The sequence below is a fragment of the Sturnira hondurensis genome, unplaced genomic scaffold (assembly GCF_014824575.4).
Source record: "Sturnira hondurensis isolate 20B ecotype Veracruz unplaced genomic scaffold, ASM1482457v3 Scaffold0000167, whole genome shotgun sequence".
NCBI lineage: Eukaryota > Metazoa > Chordata > Mammalia > Chiroptera > Phyllostomidae > Sturnira > Sturnira hondurensis.
Window position 1 is genome coordinate 9,948,565 of NW_028072798.1, and position 27,873 is coordinate 9,976,437.

Genomic DNA, 27,873 nt, shown 5'->3' on the forward strand with positions numbered 1-27,873 from the left:
GGCTACTGTCACACCTCCCCAGCTACAGCAAGGTCCTCCCTTCTGATCGTGGAGGCTTCCAGGGGACCCAAAGGGCCGGGCTGTTCTTACCCACCCTCATCTACCTTGTTCTCCTCTGGGGGGCATTACGAACAGTGAAGACTCCAACAGCGACTGCACATGCCACGCGCGCACAGGGAAAGACAGGCCCAGAAAACTGAGAACACTTCACGTTTATACCTTCGGCTGGTCCCAGACACCGAGCGGCTCACAACACTCAAAAACACAGAAAGAGATCACCTCAAAACCCAGAGAAGAAGGTGAATCTGATTTGTGATTGGTTATCCACTACATTCAAATATCCAATTTTAACCAAAAAAATCATAAGGCTTACAAAGTAACAGTAAAGCACATCGCTCACTCAGAGGAAAAAACAAACCAACGCTAACTGCTCCTAAAAAGGCCTGATGGCACATCTGTAGACAAAGACTGGGAAGGCCAACAATGCTCACAGGGGACAGGGCCTAAGGGCCCCACAGGACTTGAGGAAGCGGGTCAACGTACGCACTGGAGAAGCTGTAGAAGAGCAAGACGTAGTGAGAATGTGTAAGTAATTAACACCTGGAAACTTCCCAAGCTTGACGGAAGACATGAATATAAACAAAGTCCAAGTAATATATATTCAGAAAGATGTATACAAGATGCACTGTACTCAGATCTTCAAAAGATGGAGAATCTTAAAAGCAGCAACACAGAATGAGCTCACTGGATGGAACACGGTCATCTGCAGAACGCTCAGTAACAGTAAGGAGATGTCTCATCAGGAAAGTGGAGGCCAACTATTCAAAGTGCAAAAAACAGACAGCTAAGAACCGTACATCCAGTGTCACTGTCAGGCACGAGCACAGAGACAGCAAGGCGTTCTCAGGCCAACAAGACCCGAGGGGCTGCCGCCTTACACCTGACCTGCAGAGGCGTCGGCAGAGCCCGAGAGGTAGAAACGAATGAAAGGACGCCGCAGAGTAATTCAAAGCTGCACAAGGAAATAAAGACTGAGACGTATAATTATGAAAGACAGCCTTACCTTAACAACAGTTTATAACACCACTTTACTCTTGCTATCGACATGCTTTAAGAAACGGATACGTTCTTTAAAAGAATTACCAGTCTACAAGTTAGCATGACTGCAACTTTGGTTTGTAACTCTGTGTTTTTCCTATGTAAATTAAGGGACTAACACATTTTAAAGAATTATTAGGTTATGCTTGGGGGCACACAATATATAAAAATGTAGTTTTGTGACAAAAATACTGAAAAGGGAAGGGATGGGGCTTAAAGCACTCAAGTTCCTGAAGTTAAGCTGGTTTCCATTCAAGTTCAAGTGCTGTAACACTGGGTGCAAAATGCAATCTGTCTGGTACCCACCCCCCATACACACACACAGGGAAGAAGAAAAGAATTCAAGTGCAGCACAACAAAAATTAAATACAAATAAAAGAAGACGATAACGCAGAAAATGAAGGACAAAGTAAAACTGTAAGATACGTGGAAGATGGAGAGCAAAACGAAAGTCTCATCTGAACAGTAATTAATTCAACATAAATGCTTTAAATGCTCTAATCAAAGGAGAGATATTAGCAAATGACTGAAAAAAATGATGTGCCTCTACGCTATCTATAAGAGACTCACTTCAGATCCCAAACTACAAACAGGTTCAAAGTGAGAGGACAGGAAGACAGACCATGCACATAATAACCAAAAGAGAGCAGAAGTGGTTATACTAATTTCAGATGACAGACATCAAAACAAGAAAGGTTAAAAGAGACAAAGAAGAATGTTATGAATTAATAAGAAGTTTAATGCAGAAACAAAATATAACAGTTCTAACCCACCTAATAACAGACTATCACATTATATAAAGCAGAAATGAACAGAACAAAAGAGACTGGCAGTTCTACAAAAACAGTCACACACTTCATAACCCCACTCGCAGGAACACGTGGGCAGGCGAAGGGGGAGAGCTGACAGGCAGGAACCTGACAAAGGTGACCCGGTCGTAAGTCAGGTGGCACTGGGCAGCCACACCCCAGGCACACCACTTATTTACTGAAAGCCCATCCACTGTCCTCAACAGCTGGCTTCACACAGCTGGGTGAAGCCAGAGTGACCCTCCTGCAGACCCCTGGGGGGAGGCAGAGCAGCCCGAGGGCTCGCCTCAAGGCAGCCCTAATCTGGCTAATGACGCCACCACCTACCAGAGAGGCTTCCCCATCTGCTTGCTCCCCACCTTCAGTAACCTTCCCTAAGTTCCCTCCTGAACTCCAAAGGTATGAAAGAAATCGCAAAGCTGTCATTCTCAGAAGCAGAATTTTCTCAGTCCGTTGTGATCTTGCTTCCAGGTATATCCACTGTTTGAGTCAAATAAACTCCAATAAACTCTTCTAAAAAATTATTTACAAGTTTGGGCATTCCTATGTCAACAAATGAATAGATCAGACAGGAAATAAGGAAGAAAACAGGGTTTGAACAACGTAGTAAACCAATTAAATCTAATACAACCACACGAAGCACTCTACTCAGTAACAGAATACAGTTTTTCTCAAGCACAATGGGGACATTTTTGCTGGACGGACCATTAGACCACAATTTAAGTCTCAATATATTGAAAAAGATAGGTTACAATACAAACTATCGAGAATTCTCAAATTTGTGGATATTAAATAATACACTCTAAAACTACCAATGAATTAAAGAAAAAAGATCCAATGGAAATCAGAAAATACTAAGAGATGAGTATAAACAAAAACACAACTTATCAAAACATAAGGGGCACGAGGAAAAAGTGGTAAGGGGGAGATTTACACCTATAAATGCTTACATTAAAAATAATAAGGGTCTCAAAACAACTCAGCTTTATAAACAAAGCAACCAGAAAATGAAGAACTAAGCCCCAAACCTGCCAAAGGAAGGCTACAATAAAGATTAGAGTGGACACAAATGTAATAAAATACAGGAAACGGTACATGGAATCAATGAAACTAAGAGCTGAGTCTTTGAAAGGATCAACGAAATTGACAAAATGGACAAGCCCCAGATAAAGGGGCTTTAAAAGGAAGACTACTCCATCCCAGTCAGGGCACATGCCTGGGTTGCAGGCCAGTTCCCAGTGGGGGACACATGAGAGGTAAACACATTGATGTTTCTCTCCCTCTCTCCTTCCCTTCCCCTCTCTCTGAAAATAAGTAAATAAAGTATCTTAAAAAAAGAAGAATACTCCAATTGCTAAAAATCAAAGGTGGGGTCGCTGCTACTGCTTCTACAGAAACAAAAAGGACCACGAGTGAGCGCTGTGAGCAACTGCGCACCAGCGAACTGGCCAACCGAGATGGAACGCCACCCACAGCGGTGAAGCAGCGAAGCTCTCCCTCCAACCCACGAAGCAGAGAGCAGATGGTGGCCACCAGAAGCCAGGGGTCGGCACACCCTGCTGCATGGCCACTGCATGCCAGCTCAACGAGTGAAGAGCGCTGGGGACAGTGGTGGCAATGGTCACAGAGCTCTATGAACACATCTAATACCCATGAACTGTATCCTTAGATACAGTTGGGTATCTGTATCTGTACGGAAATGGGTACGATGGTAGCCCCAACAATGTATACTTCCCAACAATTTTACAACCTGGAAAAGGCTGTGTGCAAGGCAGATCACTTACCCAAACCAGTCTGTGAGAAGCATGTTAACGGCACTGCAGGCCAGACTCGCCTCGTATGAAGGTGAACACAGAGCGCTTCCGGCCGCGTCGTCAGCGCTCACTGCTCAGTGCCGGTTCGCACGTCTCACAAAAACACACGCTGCAGCAGATGTGCTCCTTAAAATGTACAATACGTTTCCTCAGGGTCACCGCTCCCGTGGCCTGTCCACATAAAGTTTCAGAATTGCTTCTAACACGTAAAATCCAAATTGCCATCAAGATGGGGACATGTGAAGTTGAGCAGGTAAAAACACCCCGGTGTACTGAGCCGACTTCTCACTAATGAAGGACACGGCACGGCACGGCACGGCAGGCAGAGCAGGACTGAGCCAGCAGGGCAGCATGGGGAAGGAGTAACCTGTCACCACACCACAGAACCGCGGAGATGACACGAACGGGCAATCAGGGACAACTCTGCTGCACGGGGTGCACAGAACACGCGGAATCCTCAGTGCAGACCCTAACTTCCTAAAAGATTCAGTCTCTCATTAAAAGCCAGCCACAGGAGATCCGGGAGGCTCTTACACTGAAGCGGTTCTCAAATTTTTTCTCTAATGCTCCTTGACACTACTGAAAATTAATGAGACCTCAGAGACCTCTTATTTATGTTATAAGTATTGCTATCTGCTAAAACAGAAATAAAAGAGGCTTTTAAAAAGTATATTAATATTAAATAACAACAACATAACTTTTACATATAACATGCATACATGTGTTTGTGAAAATACTTTCCAAGGGAAAAACATTTTACTGGGTGGTGGGGCATCATCTTACATTTTCACAAATCTTCTTAGAGGCCGCTTTAAGCGAAGAAGCGGCTGCACTCCCCAACCTGGTTCTGCGTTTGTTGCCATCTCACTTGGTCAAAATGTATGACCTGGACCTGACCCCCCAAAGACAGGCGTTCAGAGGAGGGGAAGAGTTTTAAAAGGCTTTTCAGAGCATCGAACATGCTCTCTCTGACATCACACCCAAACGCAGCAAGCCGGTTTTCCGCAGATGGGCTAAGCGCGGATTGTAAACCATATTAATGGCTTTCTTGCACTTGATTTGTACAGTGTGCGGTGTGTAGCATGTGACCCCTGGGTAATGGGGCACTTACACCCTCTCCCCCATGCTAGGAGTAGTGTGGGCACAGAGCCCAGCTCCCTACCAGCACTGACCACCAGGAAAAGGCCGCCCCACTCAGCTCCAGGGGCCTGTGGGAAGTGGGGAGGCCAAGGCCCCAAGGCCTGAGCCCACCCAGGAGGGCCCTGAAGGGCACCCGCTTCAGAAGGGCACCGGCTCCAGAACGGCACCCAGGGCCTGCGGAGCTCCGAGCAGACGCAGCCACTGCCTACTGCTTCCCTGCACCAAACTGAGCCTCCCTTGCGGTCCCCGGCCCCTCCCCCCACAGCGGCCAATCCCAGGACAGCATGTCACTGACAAACCTGCTCCACCACCCCCATCTCGGGTTGACTTCCTGAGGAATCAAACCTGTGGCAGGAGGTCTAGTAGTCCCAGAGCAGAGGGTGAGGTGGCAGGGAGCATCCCCAGGCTGCAGAGCAGCCGCTGCTTTTCAGTGTCACTTCCACAGGCTGGTGGCAGTTTGGGCACAGTCGTGTGAATGCACTAACACCAGCCCTGCCCACCACCCGCACACGGCCACCTTCCTGCTGGCTCCCGCTGCAGCCCCCCAGGGGACGACTGCCCTTCCCTCGCCTGCACTCTGTCACCTCGATCCTCTCCATCAGCATCCACGGGGCAGGACCACAGCCCTGCTTCAACGGACTTTTGCTTTACTTTGGGGCTAAACACGGCAATAACTTGGCTGCAGGACACACACCGTCATCTGACTGTATCCACTTCCATTTAAAACGGAATTCAATTGTCAATTCAAGGGAGCCGTTTGTGTGCCAAACCACCATGCCACAGACACGGCGCAACCGTGGTCCCAGTCTGAACGTGGGACTCAGACGCCCGAAGCCAATCTGACTGCACGTGTGTGTCCACTGCACGTCTCTGACTTGCACGTCTGGGATGGGACTGGGACAGCCACTCACGCAAAAAGACGCACTCTGCCTGTATTCCCGTCTTCAAACTTCCCCCTGCTTCTACAAGTAAGACTAGAGAGATGTTTTCAAGTTAGAAGTCACTATTTAAAATAAGTTCAACATACCTTTTGCTATAAAGTAATGGTATGTCCATTAAGTCATGAATTACTCTGTCATAAATTCAAATATGGGTAGACGGGAAGCCTCAGGGTAAGTTTAAGCCATCCTTATAAATTAAATACCACTGTGCTTCCATTTTTAAAAATTATCGAAGAAGAAATTAGGCTGCTCTTGGACAAAGCTAATTTGACGCCCATTAAATAAAGACATAAATATATCCCAGGATTTAGAATCCCATCTGATAAGAATAATACAACTCAACTGCATCAGCCAAAAAGAGGATATTATGAAATTAATTTCAACACTGGATTTTATAAGTGAACAGGTTAAACGGAAAAAGTATGTACTTTCTCTACACAAATTTCATTTTATTAGCAAATATGCATTTCTAAAATTAGAAAATTGAAAGTTCCTGCATCAGAAAATTGACCATAATTAGAATTTGAAGAATCTACCTGTGTAGTTTTGTTCACTAAGAAAATAAGGAAGAACAAATGTAGTCGTAAGTGATAACTTACAAAAGGTAACATGCTTTGCCTCTTCCTCTAACTCTGTCAGGCTGAGAGTCACAACAGACAGGACCATGCACCCACCTGGTCACTTGCTTTTGTTAGAACTGGCCTGACTAGCATGGAGCAAACACGTGAAAGAATGAATGAATGAGTGAACAGATGGATGGATAACAGCACACTGCACTGAGTCCTCGTGGGCCACACACGCTGGGGATGGTGAGATGGACCCGAGTGAAAGGCCACTGCGCTGTGGTGGCACCAGGGAGCGACAGCCTCGCCTTCTCCAGTCAGGGGTCCCAGCCCACCCCCACGCTCTCACTAAGACGCGAGAGTGTAGTCACACTGTGGTCAGAGTGACGTTGAAATTAAATACGATTCTCGGACTTGCCCAGAAATAATTTATAGAGTAATGACAAAATGACATCCCTACTGAAGTTATTTAAAATACATGCCCCCCCCCCCAAAGCACCACAGACCAATGAAGGCAGTCAGCTCTTCCCAGCTGAGTTCGCCTTCTCGAGAGGAGGACACAGAGAGCGTGACAAAGCGAGTGCCTTCCCGTGCCCACGTCACAAGCAGTGCAGAGCAGCAGAACCGCGGCAAACTGTCCGAATGCTGTGGTTTTCAACATACTTTCTGACTGTAATTACCTCTACCTACACCCACGCTGCTTCCCTGTCCTAACCCTGATATTCAGAGTATGATAGAAAACTCCTGAACAGATCAGAATTAATCAGATTCGAATGACTGCTTAATTCCGAGTCAAGTTACTCCCCAAGATGCACGCATGTCCAAAAGGCTCTCCATTTTTCCAACCCAGATCAAACGGCCTCGGGGTCAAACTGTCACACAAAACACCTTCCTTGACAACAGTACTTCTGATGACAATGTCGGAGCACTTCGCACCTGACCCCACGCCCCAAAGGAGGACCCACCTCCAGAAGGGACCTGCAGCCGTGGACGACAGGCTGACCTGAGGGTCGTGTGCGTTTCAGAACAGGCCACAGGCGTCTCTGTTGTTTACCCAAACGCAGTCCCTGGGGGGCCCTCTAGCAACTGGAAAAACATTTACGATAATCATGAATCACACACTCCACTTTAAATCAGACACAGACTCCGGCCCTCTGCTGTGCCCAGCCATTCAAGGCCAGAGTAGCATAAAATTACCACTGCCTTTAGACAGGATCCTCTCGCACTGAAACATAGCCCACTCTCTGTGGTAAGCAATAAATAAATCCCTCAAAAGACAACAGTTTTCAATTAATGTCAAGACCTCTAATTTTTAACATACTGTGCTAAGAAATACAACCTTGTATCACTATCATACCACGCATGAGTCAAAGTTAATCTCTTTGTAGACATGAGTGCTTTTAAATTATTTACTCAGTCAAGCCTTCGCTCGTTAAATGAGTATTTAATGTGGCCCATTTTGTCCCTCGCCACGTGAGAGAGCAGAGGCTCGGCCAGGGCACGGAGAGCTCTGTCACCATGTGGTTCCTTCTCCAACTTTAATAAAACACACCTAGTCAATAAAACGCACCTCCAGGAGCTGGAGGCTAAGTCAGGTAAGTGTGAACACATGACATTCTTCCTACATATTAAAACATAAGTCTCAAATGGACTCAAGACTCACGGATGTCCATCTACCAAAGAGGTGAAATTCAGATCCCATTGAAGAGACAAAAACATACAAGTACTCCAGGAAAAGCAATTATAACCCAGAATTTCCCATGAAATTTCTCATTCTAGGGCATTACTTGAAATAGCACTAATGTTACTCGTAATTCCCCAAAGCTCAGTGTGATAACCACGTGCTTCAGCGAGAAAGTGGATAAACATCACTCGGCAGTACTAGGAAACAGACGAGCGATCCAGGCAACATCCTGCCAAGTGTACGCGGGAGATCCCGCACTGTGGCTGCTTTCAACATGCGGCCGTTTACTGTGCACATAGGTGTGTAACTCTCCCTCCCAGTCTCCGTTTTCACTTCTGGGGGCACCTACCCAGGGGTGGAGCTGCTGGGTCACCTGTCTGTCTGCCTCGTCATTTGGGGGGAAACCGCCATGACGGTTTCCTGCCTCCTTTTCCATTCCTGCCAGCGGAACGGAAAGGGCTCCGCCGCGCCCCAGCCGTGCCAGTGCTTCCCCCTGGACCCCTCCGCACGTCCGCGGTCCAGCCCTCTGAATGGTGTGGGGCGGGGTCTCACTGCGCTCCCGCCCTGCGCTCCCCTACGAGGGCGCAGAGTCCTTTCAGGTGCTGCCGGTCTGGGTACCTTCTTCAAAAAGCACCCATTCGAGTCCTCTGCTCACTTCTAAACGCGGGCTGTTTACTATTCAGTCGTAGGGGTCGTTTACATTCTGGACATTAACCCCGTACCAGGTGTACACTTTACAAACACCCCATTTTCACAGGTTGCCTTCTACTGGTTGACTGCATCCTTTGAAGCACAAACTGAATTTTCTCCAGGACAAGTACGAATGACCAAACCAGGCAGAGAGGGGAGAAGGCACTCACCAGGCTGGGCAGGGGCTGTTAAACAGAACCCCGTGTTGGGAGTTCAGCACAGACTGAGCGAGGGGTGTATGTGGAGCAAGAGAGAACGCAGGTGCAAGGGTGGTCTTCAGGGGTCCTGGGTGCTGACGCAGGGCTCTCGTCACAGCAGTGACATGGGACAACGCAAGGGAAATGGCAGGCATTTATGGCTTAAAACACCCTCTCAGACACCAGAGGGAGGGCGGACTCTTTCGCAAAGACCCGATTTGCACCTTCCCCGGGTCGGCTCCTGTTGGCCTCATCGCCACCACGAACCCTAAAGAAGCGCTCCGAGGCAATGGGCGCGGCGTCAGTAGGTCCGTCTGGAACTGCCCGCACACACACATAACTGGGAAGTAACTACCGCTGTTGGTACACACTTCAGATAAACTCTAAACAAAAAACATCACGCAAATCCCAAAATAAGGAGTTCTGACTACGATGGATCTAAGGACTTTTAAAACCCTTAGTCTCAGATCAATTTCTAAAACATAATTACTCCACGAGATGGCATTCTTTTCATTTTATCATTTCTGGCTCAAGTGTTCTGAAGTTTAAGAACAGTCCTCCTTCCTGGTGTCTCTGCTCAATGTCCTCTGCTTCATGAGTCCTTCCTGACACTGTTTCATGATTTACACGGACAGGCGATACGGGAGCTTCCCCATCTCCTGCCGATTCTTCGCCCAGTGTGCACTTTTCCCAAAATGGACGCAATGTTTTACCATTAGGTTCTAAACTGTGCTGAAACCAAAGGAACAATTATTTACTGCCCTTGAAAATATTAGCCATGTAGGTTCTAGAAAAACCACAAAAAAGGAACTAGCAAACTAGTTTCCAGCACAAGTGCATTCCTCGGTGTTTCACAAACATTACAGAGACACGGTCTTGCTTCAGGTTTAAAAGGCGGGGCTACTGCATCTGGGTGTCTGCAAGTAAGTTAGCAGGGACGCAGGGACGCCGCCACGCCGCCGCCTGGCGGGTGTGCTGGCATGCTCCGGGCAGATGGTGGCGGGCCAGGCGACGGCAACCTCACCACATGGATCACGTTCATACTGAACGAGAGACACGGGTGAGGAAAAATCCATTCATAGTGTCTTATCAAACCTCCTTCCCACCTACCCATAACTGCACGCTGTCCATAAGGTCAAGTCCAAAGCCCCCCCGTACGGGCCCGAAAAGGCCCTACGGGCAGTGTCTGCTCCCCAGCAGCCTCTCCCTCCAGAGCACCCCAGCGAGGCCCTCTGTCCCTCAGGCACTGCCTGTCTCGGTCCCCTCCCCGTCTGTCTAGCCAGCCCCACCTCAGGCCTCCACTGAAGCCCTCCTGCCTGGGAGCACCTGCCCAGCGCCCCCAGAACCAGGCCCTCCCGCTACCGCACCGGCGCCCACTGACCTTGCTTGTCAGCACACCCCACCTCTCTTCCAGTTTTCCTGAGGCGCGATGGCACTTGGCACGGTGCGCGTCTGGGGCCCGGTATGACGACTGCCCCGACACGTGTCATGAAACGACCACCTCAGTGCACTCAGTTAACTCCCGTCGTTCACGGAGACAGGAGAAAGATAAAAATGTTATCCTGGGGATGAGAATGCTTAGGGCTCACTCTCAAGAACTTTCCTATTCCAGTACTATAAAAGCAACCAAAAATAGCCAGAAACTTCAAAAATAAGGAGAGAAAGGGGTGGCCGAGCCACTCGCCGGTGGACGGCTGCGCTGGCCTGCTCCCCCTCACCCGGCCCGCTGCCCCCCAACAAAGCTCAGCGGCCAGCTGCTCCCACAGGTAACCCACAGGTAACCCACAGCCGACGCGACGCGCTGCCCCTGCTCCCACGCTCCCCAGGCAGCAGCGGCACCACATCTGCTCCTGCACAGGCCCCAACGTCAAGGACAAGGGTTCCCAAAGGTGAGCTTGCATTGGAACCACCTGGGGAGCTTGTCCAAACACAGCCAGAAGGCCCCCCGACAGGAGCGGCTGGTTCGGGGGGCCTGGGGTGGGGCCTGACCTGCAACATGTCTAGCTCGTGTCCCCAACAGTGTGCGGGGGACCACAGTTTGAGAATCGGTGGCCTAGACCCAGAGCCGATTCCTCTAAGAAGCCTTCTGAATTCTTCCAGCTCTTCACGGCCTCAGCTCCCACAAGCCTTGTCCTGATAACCTGCACCACACACTTACAGGTGACTACGCACCACCACCCTGCACCGTCACAGCCTCGGAACCTCTTCCCACACCCCGGGAGTGCAGGTGCGTCAGCACACACGGGGAAGACAGACTGCCGCCGTGGCTCGGTCACAGAGGGGCCGGGACACGGCACAGCCAGGCACACGCGCTGACGCACAGGCCTCCCCTGACTGGCTGAAAGAGACCAGTGAGAATTTTACCATCTCAAGCAAATGTAATTTCATTAAAAATTTCCACTTGTTAGACCTTGTGGTAGGTATTTTCAAACATACACAGGCAACAAATACTGCAATCATCTTAGTTTTTGGTTGATTATCTGTCTTCCTTACATGAAAATGACCTCAAGTTTATACTGGGTTGGCCAAAAAGTTCATTTGGTTTTCTCCCATAAGATGGCTCTGGTAGTACTCAGTTGTCTTTACCTTCATTTGAAGCAATTGTGTTAGACTGTATTGGGACAGCTGTCACATCAGCATGCATTTTTTAAAAAAACTTACCAAATTTTGTGAATTTTTGTGTAGTCATTTTAATACTGAAGACGAAAAAAAATACACCATATTTTCAGCATGCTAAGCTTTCTTATTTTAAGAAAGGTAAAAATGCAACTAAAATGCAAAAATACATTTGTGCCGTGTAAGGCGCTGTGACCAGCGGAACCTGTCAAAAGTGGTTTGCTAGGTTTCTCACCGGGGATTTCTCAGCGGTGATGCTCCACAGTCAGGCAGACTGGTTGAAGTGGGCACTGACCAAATCGAGACACGAACTGAGAACAATCAATGTTCTAACACACGGGAGACAGCTAACATACCCAAAATGTCCAAATCAATAAAGTTACTGGTGAAAATGGAAAAAATGTGTTTATTTTATGGAAAAAAACATACGGACTTTTTGGCCAACCCAATATACTGCTTGTTCTACAATTACGTACCCACAGTAGGTGCTCAATAAATGTCTGCTGACGTGCTGAGTGGCTAGTGACAGGAATAAGGAGTGACTGACCACATTCCAGCTATAACTCGCCACCCAAATAAGTGTTTCTAGAAATGACTATTCAACTTTTGGTTACATAATCCAGATCAATGCGAAACATCCAGGAAACTTTTAAGGGGTAGAGTTTTTTAAAAAATTAGAAACAGTTATATATTTGTCACTTAATCTTTCACAGGTTTTTATTTCATTTTTAAAAATCTGTGTTATATGAAAGTTTTAAATGTTGAAAAGAATGCTAAATAGATGCAATTTCTTTTATTAAACATTTTTATATCATGTACTATTAGCAAACAGAACTTTTATAAAAAGAAACCCTAGTAAAAACAAAGTATTTTTAAAAATCCAATAGACCATGACATTTTCATCAGTTAGACCCCCTTGTAAACAGAGTTGTGCTTTGGGTGCACACTAGCAACGGTGGGTGTAGAGATCACAGCCACCATCGAGAGGAACTTCGCAGAAACTCTAAACACTGCCGCAGAAATCAACCTGCAACAAAGCTGCTACATTCACTTGAATTAGTTTCATAATCACTAACAAAACGCACGATGATCTGACTTAATTGTTAGGTTAATCATCAAAACCTCAATCCACTCAGACTGCAACGGAGCCCTAGTCACCAAGCACAAGTCACTTCAGAGACCTGCCCAGACGCTCCCAAAAAGAACACGTTACTGTGCACCTTCACAGTAACAGAACATGGACAAAACCGATGGGAGACACCAAGTGACTTCACAAATGAATTACTATCAACTTCACCCCGTTGTAGGTACCAGACGTTAAACCTGCGTTTGCTTTTAATGCCGATCGAGGCATTCAACACACACTCTGGTTTGCATCACAGAAAAGTAAAAGAAGATATGGAAGTTCTATGTGAGACTGTAATTTCAATACATGAACAGTATCTGGAAGTTCTAGGTAAACCACTTCAACCATATTGTTCTCTTATGCGTGGTATTACCAACAGTTACTGCACCGCTTGTTACTGTCCTCCTCACTAAAACCTTCAAACAGTGCGCACTGGGCAGACTCCGCATGCCATTAACATGATGCCCCACTATGTGTACACATGACATGAAGACATTGGTCATGCACACAGCAGAGCAAATGCAGGGTCATCTGCATCTGGGGGGGGGGGGCGTAACTTAAATCCCACTGCCTCCCAGTATGAAATATCCAACAGTTTAAATTTAGTAAAAATGAAGTCCCATTTCTAGAATCATGGACAGGCAAGAAATACATAGGATATACTACGTATTCTTTGAGAAAAAAAGAAACTACTCATATATTTGATGGAAAATATTTAAGGCAGCTGAAATCAGTATTTTCATTATTAGTTATTTGACACTTGTAAGTTCACCAACAGCTACATGGTCTGCTACTGAATATTTTAAACATGGGAATATAATAAAAATTATTGGCCATAAGCCATGGCATTGCTCCTCATAGTTTTTAGATAATCAGTCACCCTCGAGTACCAAATATCTTCCCTTTCGAAAATTAGTATCACGGTTACATTTTTAAACATTAATTTACACATTTCTAATACTATTCTAACACACAGAACATCAATCACGGGCACGCTGACTCCCGATGCTCTCACACCCCACCGTCCTCTGGGACAATGCCACCACCGCCAACTCACCGCCGCCCCCGTCGGAAGCCCAAAGGGAACAGTGCCAGGGGGAGCTCCCTCGCTCCCTACCCGTCACTGAGTCACTGAGACGCCACGGGGCGCCGGGCTGCCCCGGCGCGCTCCATCTCACAATGTTCTCCCGAGAAATGGAGGGCTGGACCTGCGCTGGACCCTAAGTTACATCTGCTAATTCTATACTTACACTCTGATGTGTGTACAGGTGTTACGTACTTTAGTAACCTGAATGTTGACGAGTACCAGCTGAGTCTGTCAAATTTACTTTGGATAAACATTAGCATAAAAGTATAACATCTGGTGAAATACATCATGACCAAGATCATTCTCTCTTTCCCAAGTTTTTCCCAAACGTAACAGCGGTTTTAAGGGTGTATTGTCCTCAGAGGTTTCTAGGAAATGTGTACAAATTTTTAACTGATATTTCAAGTTCTTTAAAAAATATAACTGAAAGCTGACTGTTTGGAAAGCAGAATCGGAAGTCATCCTTTAAAACACAAACCTGCCGTGAAACTGCACACAGAACTTTCTGCGTCCGAAATGCGAGGGCACGAAAGCAACGATATTACCCTGAAGTCCAGGACAGTGAACTCTCTGAGAAGCCAGTCTCTGAGAACATGTGCTGGTTCACCTTTTCCACCCCCCCCCAAGTCCACACTCACTGAAAGTGACTCCCTGCAAGCACCGTCCCCCACGGGGCCGAGCTGGCCCCGGGCCTCAGAGGCTGGCCTGTGCTTAGACTCCCCGTCAGGCCAACGAGATGGAAGCAGGAACTCCTGACTCTTCCTGCTTCTCAGAGCCGGGAGCTCCTTAGAAACTTACCACCCGTATATGAACGGTGCTTTACACAGAGTTTGTTGAATAAATGAAAAGACACAGCCCCTTTGATAGATTTAAGAATATACGTTCTATAGTCCCTTCCCTCCAGAAGCTTCTAAATGAGAGTGGGGGAGCTAAGGAGCACACGCATGCAGTCCAGAGCGGGGAGCGATATGATGATCAAGCATGATGACAAGTGTCTTCATGGCCCACCCGCAGTCTTAGAATCTGCCCCTCGTGAATGCAACCATTCATTCGTTCACTCCTCTGCTCACACGTGTTCACAGACCCCGCCCTCCCTGTCAGCTGTGCTGTTCAAGGAGGGGAGCCCAGAGCCCATGCCCTCTGCTGCCCACAAGGGCCCAGAGCTGTCCAGAGAGTCCATCTCAAGGACGAGGCGGGTCATCCAGCTCCCCTGCAGCGCCAGTGCCTGCCCAGCAGACCGCCCTCTCTCTGCCTGGTCTTCACCAACCGCCCCAGGGGAAAGGGCCAGGCCAGCAGCTGGGTGCTCACCGGAGTCGCGGAGCGCTGCCCAGTGCCCAGTGTGACTGAGAGAGGCCCGCGGTCTCTCTGGTTCAGTATCTGCCCTACGAGCGCCAACCCAGGTGTAAGGCTCTACCTACAGACACTGAACAGACCAAGGAAAGCCAGCTGAGATGACACATATCACTCACAACTCTTGTGTGCAGAAAGCTGACCGCTGTAAAAGCAAATATAATTTGAAATTTAAATAGCCACCCCTTTAGTCACTTACAAACATGAATTTTTAGAGCTCGTCTTCCTCTAGGCACAACAGACCAGCACTCAACCTCCCTACAGAGATCATTTCCCTATGAGGCTGGTTATCCAGGGTTAAAGAATGAAATACTTATTATTCAGAATATGTAAAAATGCACCCATTATTTTCTCTGGCACCGTTTTCCTTCATTTCCTTTTACTAAACTGATGCAGAAAGGAGTCCTCTGCATAGACAGGTCTCCCCGCCCACAAACTGGCCCCTGAGACCCCCACCTGGCACACCTCCCATGCGTGGAGACGGGAGACCACCCGGAAATCCACTCCGTACAGCTTCCTCCTGGAGAGGGGCCCGCTGAGCGGGATGGGAGGAGTAAGGGCTGCCAGAGGAGAGCGCAACACGTGAAAACCTCGGGAGAGGAAGGGGGAGGGCAGACACAAAACGCTCCAGCTGGCCCCTCCCCAGTCCGAGGCCCCTCCTCAGTCCAGTCCGAGGCAGCGAGGAGGAGGCGGCGGCGTGCAGGAGGGAAAGGCGTCCCACGGGCTCTCTGCTCCTCAACTGTCCACGTGGGCTGGGGCTGAGCTGCGTTCCAAACAGCCAGTCTGCGAGGGCTGCGTGGGGAGTGGGCGGCCGAGCCCACCCTGTGCCCCACTCCACGTGGGAGGAGGGAGAGGCTCTGCGCAGGCTGTGGAGGCTGAACAAAGGCTTCTTTTCGCACATCCCCGTCCTGGCTCGTCACTGACACCCTGGGCAATGCCTTCGCTCCAGGCCCACCCACTGCCCCGCCGGCTGGGGAGCCACAGCTGCCCGGCTGGTGCAGCCTCCTCCTTCCCAGTCGGAGCCCGGCAGGGCCGAGGTCAGAGTCGTCTCCCTACACCAGCAAGTTTTCCTTCCAGCGCAACTGAGTACGGCTTCAATACTATGTACTACCATTACAACATCAACATTAGTATTCAGTTTTAATTTTTAATACTCACACTTTATTATTGCATTATATCTTATTACTTATATACTTACATTACCTATTATATTCCTATTCGTTTCTATAATACTTAAGATAGTAAGTGGATATTCTTAATATTCCAAAATATTCCAAATAACTACCATATTTTCCAGATTATAAGACTCACCCCCCCACCAAAATTTGGGAGGAATAATGGTTGTTAATGCCGCTGTTGAATTCTGTTTACACTGATGAAACATTATGTTATTTATGTCATTAAATAATGTACATTTTTTGGCTTCAAAATTTTTTTCCTATTTTTCTCCTCTAAAACCTAGGTGTGTCTTATGGTCCAAAAAATACAGTGCATAACTTGAGTCCGCGAATTAAACAGTCCAAAGCCTCACCTGACTAGCTCACACAGATAACAGACCTGGGTGGCAGGGGAAGGCACGTTCACAGAAATGTGAGGGTTAGCGCTCACTGAAACACTGAACACTGAGACAGCACACGAAAATCTCGCAGACCTCCACTCAACTTCCCATGTCACACACCACGTGTCCGTCCCACGTCACACCCACCAGGTGTCCTTCCCACGTCACATACACCAGGTGTCTTTCCCACGTCACACGCACCAGGTGTGTGTCCTTCTCGCACAGTGTCTGGGCCATCCGTGCACGGCAGACTGAAAGGCACGTCTTCCACGGTGAGCCCTGAGCACAGCCCCACCACACTTCTCAAAGCACCAAACATTGTCTTCAGTGTTTGTGGGTGTTCACGGTGAAACAGGCCAGGACGAGCCCTGGGCTCGGCCTGAGACAGCCTGATGGTTTGAGAGGGGCACGCCTGACTCCGCGACTCATCTCCCTCTGCCCTCCCCCTCAGTCTACACACACGCGCACACACACACACACTCATATCCATGTGCTTTAAAAACTGCTTTGTGTTTCAATATCAAAAGCTCTCTTTTTACGCGGGCCTGCGAACCAGAGGATCGCAGTTCGATTCCCAGTCAGGGCACATTCCTGGGTTGCAGGCCGGTTCCCTGCAGGCCAACTCCCAGCAGGGGACGCACGAAAGGCAACCATACATTGATGTTTCTCTCCCTCTCCTTCCCCTCTAAAAGATAAATAAATAAATAAATAAATAAATAAAATCTTAAAAAAAAAAAAGAAAACACAGAATTTCAGGCCCTTGCTGAAGGGCAGCGAAATCATTAGGAACTTATCATCTAGAAAATATAAAAAAAAAAAAAAGCTCTCTTTTTAAAAGTGAAATAAGCCAGTCAGAGAAAGACAAATATAATTTCACTTGTATGTGGCATCTAATGAACATAATAAACAAAACAACAACACAGAAACAGACTCATGGATACAGAGAACAGGCTGTTGTCAAGAGAGGCGGGGGGCAGGGTGGAAAAGGTGAAGGGATTAAGTGAAAAAATTTAATTTAAAAATAAATAAAAATTTTACTTTTTATTATAAAAATTACATAAGAAATGAGAGAAACTTTCAAAACTAAAGTGAGGAAAATAAGCTGCAAGCAACATACTAGGGGCTTCTAACGACACATTTCAGGAATGATGACTTTTAACTTTAAATACAGCACTTTGCTATATTAAATAAACATCTAGAAAACAGGATCTATTTCACTGGTTTTAATATAAAATATCTCCATATAGTTAAAATCATATTTGAAATTAATTTCCACTCTAAATATTCTTAGACATGAATGCCTGGCCAAACATAACTCACTTAAGAACAAAGTCACACTACGATGCTCGCGTCCTGTACACTGATGCAGGCCCTCAGTTGGACACGTGTGTGACCGCGCAGCCCTGAGCCCATGTGCCCTCAGCTGGGCACGTGTGTGACCGCGCAGCCCTGAGCCCATGTGCCCTCAGCTGGGCACGTGTGTGACCGCGCAGCCCTGAGCCCATGTGCCCTCAGCTGGGCACGTATGTGACTGCGCAGCCCTGAGCCCACATTCCTTCTTTCACCAACAGAACTGGGGCTTCCATGGATGAATGTGAATGAAACATTTAATGCAAACTCAACAGGTCTTTTCCCATGGGGCACACATAAAAGTTGTTCAAAGACTTCTTTTTGTAAAATATATTAACATAAATACAGCTTTGCAATATAGAGATTTTTGGAATCATTAATCATAATCATTAAATACAACCAAGTCTAATACTGCATTTTGTGATGTATTTAAATTTTCAAGACTTATTTGCCAAAATTTATTTTTAACCAAGGATCTTTCTTTTGTATGTATTCTCTCTCATTCTAGCTTTAAGTTATCTCTTTAAACAGAATAAGACTATTACAAAATTAAAATGCTAGTGTCTGTTGGCTTCACTTCACTCGCAGCATGGACCGAACGCGGGCTGTGGTCACTACGCAGTCGAACACAGTCCACACTGATCTGATCGAGCTCTTACCTTCGAGTTTGTTGTTCTTCCTCTTCAGCCATTTTTCTACCGTCTCTGCACTAACACTTTCAGAAACATATTCATCTAATACCTGGGGGTGAAGAGAAAGATACGCCTTCACTTTTTCATCTGTCAAACCTGTAAAAGAATTGACAAGAATAAAGATATCACTGCACTGACTGATGTAAAATTTAAGCACAGAAAGAACAGGAAGATGCACACACACAGGACGGAGCATCGTTCAGCCCGATAAGGAACGGTGGTCTCGTACACACCCCAACAGGAAGGGTCCTGAAACAAGTACAGTCAGACGCACGAGGGACCGGTCTGCTGTGGCTCCGCCTGCAAGGAGTGTTAGGACAGGAACTCACAGAGACAGCAGATTAAGGGCAGCTTCCCGGGGCTTGGGAAGAGGGATCTGGGGAATCACTGCTGAGTGGGTACAGTTTCTACTTTGAATGAAGACATATTTTGAAAGTAGACAAAGTGAGGGTTGTACACATTGGGAGTACATTTAATGAACTGTACACTTGAAATGGCTAAAATGGCAACTTTCTGTTATGTACATTACCACCACAACAAGCAATAAAAAAAAGAAGTTAGAACACCAGTGCTCTGAAACTACAGACATCACATCACAAAACAGCTGTTCTGCAGATTTCACCGTCACATCTGGACTGATGCCGTGTCCCAGCTGCATGGTCGTGCCCCACAAAGTACGTGTTTATTGTGTATGAACAGCTAGCACAGGTTTGACACTCAAGGCAAATGAAACTCTGGTAACAGCACGAAACAGAGGAATATACCACTGGTGCCTTTTAGGTCCTAAAAAGTGTCCAATGAGCAAGTTCTTATCCCTTACTGTTGACAACACCAACCCTACTTTTGCTGGCTCGGGGGCACTAAACCCAATGACTGTCAGTTCAGAATAAACTTGAAATGCACACACTGACACCCCATGTGCACAGTCTGATCCCCCAGGTAACTTTCACAGTCCAACAACAACTGCGCTTTCACGTACACAGGGTTTTCAGAGTGCCTTTCAATGCTCTCCTGCTGAACACACGAGCTTCTGGTCTGCATTTGGTGCTTCATGCTGGTGAAACTCACTGTTTCTACGACTGTATCCCTCTGTAAATTACTCAGTCAAGCACCCTCCTTGGGGTGACTGGGTAAAAAAAGATGATAGGAAACTGTACTCCCAGATGCAAAAAGAAACAAAGGAAGCAAACTCTGTGACTCCAAGAAACGGACCGCATGTGGCAGTGGCAGACAAGGCCCAGAGTCCCGGGTGTCCGTTCTGCAAGGACGAAGTCACGACCACTTGGGCTCCACAGCAGGAGAGAGTAACTGACTGAGAAGGCAGGCGGGCCCCCCTGTGAATTCGGCCCTTACCCAGTCCTCTCCCACGGAGTGTTCAGATGGAGGTGTGGAGACAGCGAGATACAGCTCCATACAGAGAGATGGGTACTCGTAAGAGAGTTCTAGAAGACAAGGCCCCATCCATGTTTGCCCTGAAAATCTCACTGGCGAAATTCCGCAAGGCGTTGCATGTGAAGGGCTCATAAAGTAAGAGAGAACCCCCGAGAGAGCCGGTGACAACCCCAGACACAAAGCCCAGGGCACTGGAGCGAGCTGACAGCTGACCGGACCTCCAAGCAGACAGACAGGACACACTTCACACTCTCTCATTGTGTCCCCACAGTGGCAGACAGCTGAAGTCTGGTTCCTTCTTTCAATGTCCTCCCACCACTGTGCTGGCGCAACAGCACGCAGGTCTCATCCCAGACCCCCCCCCCCCCGTGCATTACTTCTGCTTCCTCCTCAACTATCCACAATGAGAACAGCACAATCTAAGCTGGGGGTCTTAACATATTTTGAACGTTAGGCCTTGGATATTCTTCCACCGCTTCAAGCTCCCTCTCGACTCAAAACGAAGTGATTCATCTCCTGCCACTTCTTCCCAAAGTGATTTTAACTCTCAACTTTCCTTTTTTTGTTACTCTCCACTTTCTCAGAAACCCAGGCTGAAAATATAAAGTCATATTGACTCATCCTTTCTTGTCATGTCGTTTCATCTCAGTGTATTATTATATATACAAGTCTTATTTGCCAAATTACAAAATTACATATCTGACAAAACATACAAAGGATGCTTAAAACTCAACAAGAAAAATAACCCAACTAAAGATGAGTCAAACATCTAAACAGATACTTTCCCTAAGATAAAGGTATGGCAAATAAGCATATGAAAAGATGCTCAATTTTCATTAATGAACTAAAGGTAAAATAAAAAATGAGATTTCACTACGTACCTATTAGAACGGCTATAATTAAAGAAACCAAATACCAACTGTTGGTAAGGAAGCAGAGCAACAAGAATTCTCGTTCACTGACAGTAAGAATGCAAGACAGTTGTCACTTTAGAAGACTTTTCGGCAGTGTCCTATAAAGCTAACTGCAGTCTTCCCATGTGACCCAGCAGCCACACCGCTAGGGAATTACCCAACTGACGTGAAGACTGGTGTCCACGCAAACCTGCACGTGACTGTCTGCAGCAGCTCTACTCGTCATCGGTCACCCAAAGCGGCAACGACCGAGGAGCCCTGCAGTAGGGACACGCAAGCTGTGGCACGTCTGTGTGACTCGCTGTGATGCAGCAATAAAGAGAAATGGGCTCACTCGTCACAAAACACGTGGGTAACTCTAAAACGCCCGCCGCTACGTGCAAAGTCTGCAAAGGCTGCAGGCTACACGATCCTGATCGCACAGCATCCTGGGAAAAGCTAAACCAGAGAGAGAGGGCACAAGGGTGGGTGGGTACCAGGCATTCGAAGGGAAGAGGAAGACCGAACGGGCCCTGCGGGGCAGTGAAACTGCGCAGTGAGACGCCGCCACAGGGAGCACACAACGCTGTGCACGTGGAAAAACCCACAGGACTTTCCAGCACACAAATAAACTTAATGCATACAAAGGTTAAAACCTCTGGAAGGTCAGGGGTCCCAGGACAGAAGTCAGAATATGACAGAGTAACATGAATGCATGAAGCAGCCTCGCTGGAGGAAAGCACCTTGTGGAGAAGGTGCTGCCCTACAGGACTCTGCAGGGGAGTGGGATCTGGGAGACCAAAAGCCAAAGGAACGCATGCCCTCCCTGTATTACACTCCAGCTAGTCACGCTGTTATCCCGTGGGGTCAGGTCCAATAATTCTGATACCACTATTCATGTACACAGAAACCAAACAATTAAATAAGGGGGTGGTGGGAATGAAGTTTCTCAACAGTAGATCCCACAGGACATTACATACAAGAGAAGCCTAGAACGATCTACATGGTATTAATTGAATTAGAGACTGAGATGTCAGTCTGAACTGACACTTGGCTGACTAGAGCTAAAAATGGTCGCACGCAGAAACACTGGTACGTATGTGTACATACTGGTACTTAGGTTACTATGCACACATATATTTCTTGCTACATCAGCGAGGAAGGCCTAGAAGCAACAATGTCCCAATGCCAAAAAACACACATAGCACCCAGATCACGGTTTCTAATGCCTTTCCTTTCCAATAAAAGGAAAGACTCCCTGGAGAGATGGCTGATTGTAGGACAGGAAGGAAACAGCACCTAAGACGAGCTCCAGTCACCCTGAACTACAGCAGAGGGTCAGGAAGTGAGGAAAATGCATGTGCGCGTGCACACAGGGAATCACAGGTATGGCTAAGGGGCACAGCTGCTGACTGAAAGGGCACCCCATGGTTCAAAATTGGAACAATTTGAGTCACAAAAGAAACTAATACTGACGCAAAGAATAAAATAAACGTCCATGCCCTGGTCGGAAGGTCTGTGCCCCCTCCAAAAAATTCCTGTATTACGACCTTAACCCCCAAAGGCGACGGACGGCATCAGTCAGTGCAGGCCCTGGGAGGCGCTCAGGTCAGGAGAGGACACCCTTAGGAATCGATTGGTGCCCTAGAGAGTGGCTGCAGGGCTGTCCCAGTCAATGTGAGGCTATGCAGAGGCTGTGACTCAGAGAGGGCTCTCACCCAACCAAGCCAGCACGGTGACCTTGAACTTCCGGGCCTCCATGACTGCAAGAAGTAAGTTCATGTTGTTTAGAAGCTACCCAGTTCCTGGTCTTTTGTTAGAGAAGCCTGACTAGGACAGGGACCTGGACTAGGACAATCCACGAGTCCGTACTGATGTAAATAAATGACTGAATAAACAGAGAACAGACAAATCTCCCATGAAGAATTACGAATCATTGATGCAGATACCCTGCCCTCAAGAAGGCAGAGTAGAAGGCCCTACTCCTTACAACTGTGTTGTAAAAATCAGTCAGAACTAAATTTTTAAATCTCAGTTGAGTCATGAATGAGTCATGAGAGCTAAGTAAACCTCTAGACTAAATAAGCTGATCAAACCCTAGGGTTAAGTAAGTATGTGGAAGAGAATGAGTGCATTTTGGTTGTGAGCTCCACTTAACATGCCAGAAGTTAACACATACCTTTCTGCCTCAAATGTCTCAAAAGAAGTCAGTGTGATTTTCTCCCTAAACTACCACTCGCGTCTCATGAAAGCATTTCCTTCAATCCCAGAACGGCAGGAAGAGGAATTACCGCCTGGGGGATTCAACGTGCAGGGCAGGAGCCTGGCTTCCCACTGTACGGGGACGGGCTTCCGTGGAAGCGGGAGTGAGGAGAGCACCTGTCTCACAGGGTCATGGCCATGTTCCAGTGAGACCAACCACACGCAGCATTTCTGCCTGGCACCAAAAGGCCATGTTTCACCTGCTTGGAGCCAAGACTCACAGCACAAGTTTGTAACTTACTTAAGCTCACAACTCCAAATGTTCTAGAACTTCGGTTTTTATTTTAGCACTCAATGTACGCTCACCTTCCTTTGCCATCAAAAGCATAGTACCCCTCCTTCCTTCAACACCTACCCACTTTCACTTCCTATCAACACCCGGCGTGCGGAGGGCCTTTCAGCCGATACAGAAGCACCCAGAGTGAGACCCTGAAACGCCCAGCCGCACTCCCGGCCACAGGCAGACGTATGGGTGAGAGTTTCCTTTCATTGTCGCTGAGCTGTGGCTCAGGGTTCCCACGGCACCCCACGGCCCTGGTTCTGCCAGTGAAAGACCCAGTGCTTCTTCACGGGCGAAGCCAATGAGAGCGGTGGGGTCAGACCAGACTTCCATCACTGGCACACTCTGGCATCCAATGACCAAAAATTTGCCACCAACAATCCACACGATGTGTCATACAGGTACAAGCCCAGATGTTTCCTGGTATAAATAGCTATTCCAAGGTAACATGTGTATTTGAACTTCACTTCTAATAAACTACATTCTCTCTTCTGTGCAGTATTTTGCTAAGAGGCAAACAAATTATAAAATTAATTAAACAGATAACCAGATTAACGGCCTTTCATCCTTATTTCATTTTCCAACATGTGACAGGGGCTCCCGAGAAGGAGCTGGGCACCATCTCAGTGAGAGAGAGTATCCACTGGGACCCTGACAGGCAGAAGGGACACACTAAGTCAGGCAGGGCTGGGAGAATTTTATTCGTTTTCGCGACACCTGCTGGAAACCTCGCGAAGGGTTACAATCCAACAGAACCAAAGCTTTCAAGCAGAGAGAGGTCCATGTGAGGGTTAGATGGGACACTGAACCTGAGAACACGCAACAAAGGGCAAAGTAAAAGACTGATAGATATTTTAGGAAAGGCAATGGCTCCTGTGGCTACTGATTTAGCTGACAGCCTAAGGGTTTACACAAAGAATGGCTTCATCTGACACTGAGCAATGCCTTTCAAAGAAGACAGAGGCAGGCAGATGAAAGCCCCGCAGGCCCTCCTACCCCGAGTTTCCATCCATCACGCACAGAGCTCTATGGAAAAAGGGTTCACTCCTTTGGGTGTCCATGCACGGTGCTGCCAAGTTTCAAAACGAAATGCCAACATCAATGCCCGGGCACTTTCCACTGTTTTATTTTTTAATCTAGTAACACTGAGGCTACTTTTCTGTCTCCACCGAAATTTACAAGCTCCTGACTGCACACCATGCTATCCTACTGTCTTCTTGGTTCTGCTGTCTGCAGTCCACAAGCCAGCTTCTCCTGATGAAGATTGTGTGTGTGCGTGCACACACACATATGTGTATGAAAGTCTGACCCTTCATAAAATCACACAGACCATATCGGCTCAACACTCGGCTTCCCGAGTTGTCAACATGGAGCTGAAGGTCGCCCCTGGACCTCCTCGCCCTCCTCTGATATGACTCTGATGCAAATCACAGGCATATTTCAGTGCAGTCGCACAGGGCAATGTGTATCTCTGAATGACAAGAATGAGTGTCATCACAAACGGTACGTTCATACACAGGAAAAACTAGTAATTACTTTTAATACATTCAAATAATTCAAACGTTCAAGTTCCTAACTCTTCGTTTTCTTTGCAGGTTTTTATGAACATGAACCCAGGTTCGGTCTACAGGTACAGGTGAAGTGGTTTCGTATTTTTCAACGTTTGTTCTATCCTTTCCACCTCCATCTCTTGTATTTCTCCCCAGTGGAATGTATTACAAAGAAAACAGATCTTTTATCCTGTGGGTTTCCGTAGTCTGGATTTTTCTGACTTTATCCCTGTGGTGGTGTTTAGCATGTTATCTGCCCTCTGCATTTCCTGAAACTCAATCTGGAGGCCGGAACAGACAGAGGTTCAGTGTGGGCTGGGGAGACGACTTCAGAAGCGGTACTGCTTTCCGTCCGCAGGATCAGGCCCTCTGGCCCTCTGTGATGTTCACAGCATGAACGAAGCGAGAGTCACTAGGTCATTCAGCAGGCGTGAACGCGTGGTTTCCTAATTCATAATGCTTCTCTCTTTACTCCTGGGATAATAAAAGAGAAACTTCAGCCCATCTACCGCTTGGTGCGTTCACACAGATAACCCAGGGAAAATGTGTGATGTGCTCCCCTCTACGCAGCCGTTGTCAGCAGCTGTTCAGCAGCACTCTCCTGTGGACAACGAACTGCAAATACCAGTATTAGTACGCAGTGAAATACTGGGACAAATTTGGCAGGTTTCTCCCACTATAACTGGGGCCTGATACTCCAATTGCCCCATCGTCCGGGCAACAGCGGCAGATGCCTCTTCCAGCTGCTTCCCAGGCCCGAGACGGGAACACAGCAGTCCCTGAAGGCCTGCTCCCCACCCATGGCCAGGTCGTCTCCGGGTCCGACTGGACGCCGGCCAGCTGGCCACCCAGATCTGGGGGCCGACAGCACTCCTCAGGGGCACTTCCTTGTGGTGGGGGGCAACACTGCAGTCCGGTACTGATGGACAGACTGATATCACATCCTGTTCATCAACACAGCGCGCACACAGTGCATGCGTGCTATGAATAGATAAGGGGTTTTTTGTCCTTTATATCACTTACTAATTATGAACAAATTCTGTATTTTATTTTTAAAGATTTTTATTTATTTTTAGAGAGAGGGGAAGCAGGGAGAAAGAGAGGGAGAGAAACATCAGTATGAGAGAGAAACGTCCATCTGGTGCCTCTCAAACATGCCCCACCCTGGGACCAAACGCAAGACCCAGGCTTGTGACCTGACTGGGGATCGAACTGGTGACCTTTCCATTTGTGGAACAACACCCAGCCCGCTGAGCCACACCAGCCAGGGCCATTCTGTGTTTTAAAATCACTTGAAATGTTCTCTCTGGCTATGTCACCCCCTGGACCCATATTCAGTTTCACTTCAGGTGTCTTTGAAAGTGTCCTTATGAGAAACTGTTAATATAAAATAGGATCTGCATGCTGAAGCACTTATTCTTCAATACTTCTGAAATCTTAATAGTCATAAAAATTTAGAAAATTGCTTTCAAAGCAGAGGCTGAAAATAACCTGCTTTTCTCATTCAGCAGGGTATTATTAATTAATCAATAAATACTAAAAGATCTATTGTTAGAAATTTTAAAAAGAACAACTTTTCCACTATTAATTCTACCATCTTAATTTGTGGACAGAAACCACAGTACGTGTGTGTTATTATTTGGGGAAAACAGACAAAACAAAACAGCAAGAGCCTGGCACCTGGCCACCCCCATCACAGTCCTAGTCCTGAGCTCCACGCCACTGCCTTGGCGCCCAGACCCAGGTCTGGTTGATCTTAGAAGACATCTCCCAAACTCCGTGTCTTATCAAGTTCTCTGTTCCTGCCCCATCACAGATAAAGGGCGGGTCTAAATCTCCATTATCTTACTATAGCTAATTTCAGCTAGATTAAAAGAAACTATGCATTTTAAAATTCTAAATTATACATGACTAATAAATCTTTCTTCTGATTTATCAGAGTAACTGTCTCAGTTTTATAGCTTCCTAGGTGTTTCAGTATGAATGAGTAAATAACTTTCAGCTTTTCAAAGTCTTGCACGACTCTAATACAGATTATGACTAAAAAAAGAAAAATTCCCTTCCTGCTGCCCTTGCACAGTCACAGTTCAAGGGTCCAAGAGCAGACGGACCTGGGGGGGTGGGGCACCACGCTTGTGCTGTGTGCTGAGGGCAAGTCCCAGCAAAGCCTGTGGCTGGGGAAACTCAGGATTCCGGGCAGACTCCACCCCAGGCAGTCGGAACGCTAGAGAGTAAACAAAGGTAAGAATCTGGACTGACCTCTTTGATTCTGTGTTCTCTGTTCAGGGCATGAGCCCAGGGGCCGAACCAGACCTAACACTGTAGGGAGCCAGGTGACAACTGGACTTCAGGACACTGCTGGGAAACACACACTTGTATGAGGGGACCAACCGGCATAACCCAGCGTGCATGCTGTCTCGTGACGGACAGGATTGGGAGGGGGGTCCAGTGCGTTTACAAACCCTCCCCATCCGGGGTGTCCGCGCACCTCAACTACCTGGCAGACAGGTGCACATACAAGTTTGCTTTAAGAATTCTTATTAGGCCCTGGCTGGGGTAGCTCAGTGGATTAAATGCAGGCCTGCGAACCAAAGGATCGCTGTTCGATTCCCAGTCAGGGCACATGCCTGGGTTGCAGGCCAGTTCCCGGCAGGGGACACACAAGAGACAACCATACATTGATGTTTCTCTCCCTCTCTCCTTCCCTTCCCCTCTAAAGATAAATCAATAAAATCTTTTAAACAAAGAATTATTTTTTAAAAAAAGAATTCTTATTGGTAT

The 27,873-nt window shown here is 47.3% G+C and overlaps 1 protein-coding gene across 1 annotated transcript in view; it reads right to left on the minus strand.

Moving 5' to 3' along the window:
• Positions 1–27,873, minus strand: part of PDE10A (phosphodiesterase 10A) — a 170,580-nt gene that overhangs the window by 69,489 nt on the left and 73,218 nt on the right. The window contains exon 2 of the mRNA XM_037060516.1: positions 18,683–18,811. Within this exon, the coding sequence (XP_036916411.1) occupies positions 18,683–18,811 (129 nt within the window). The remainder of the gene's footprint in view (positions 1–18,682; positions 18,812–27,873) is intronic.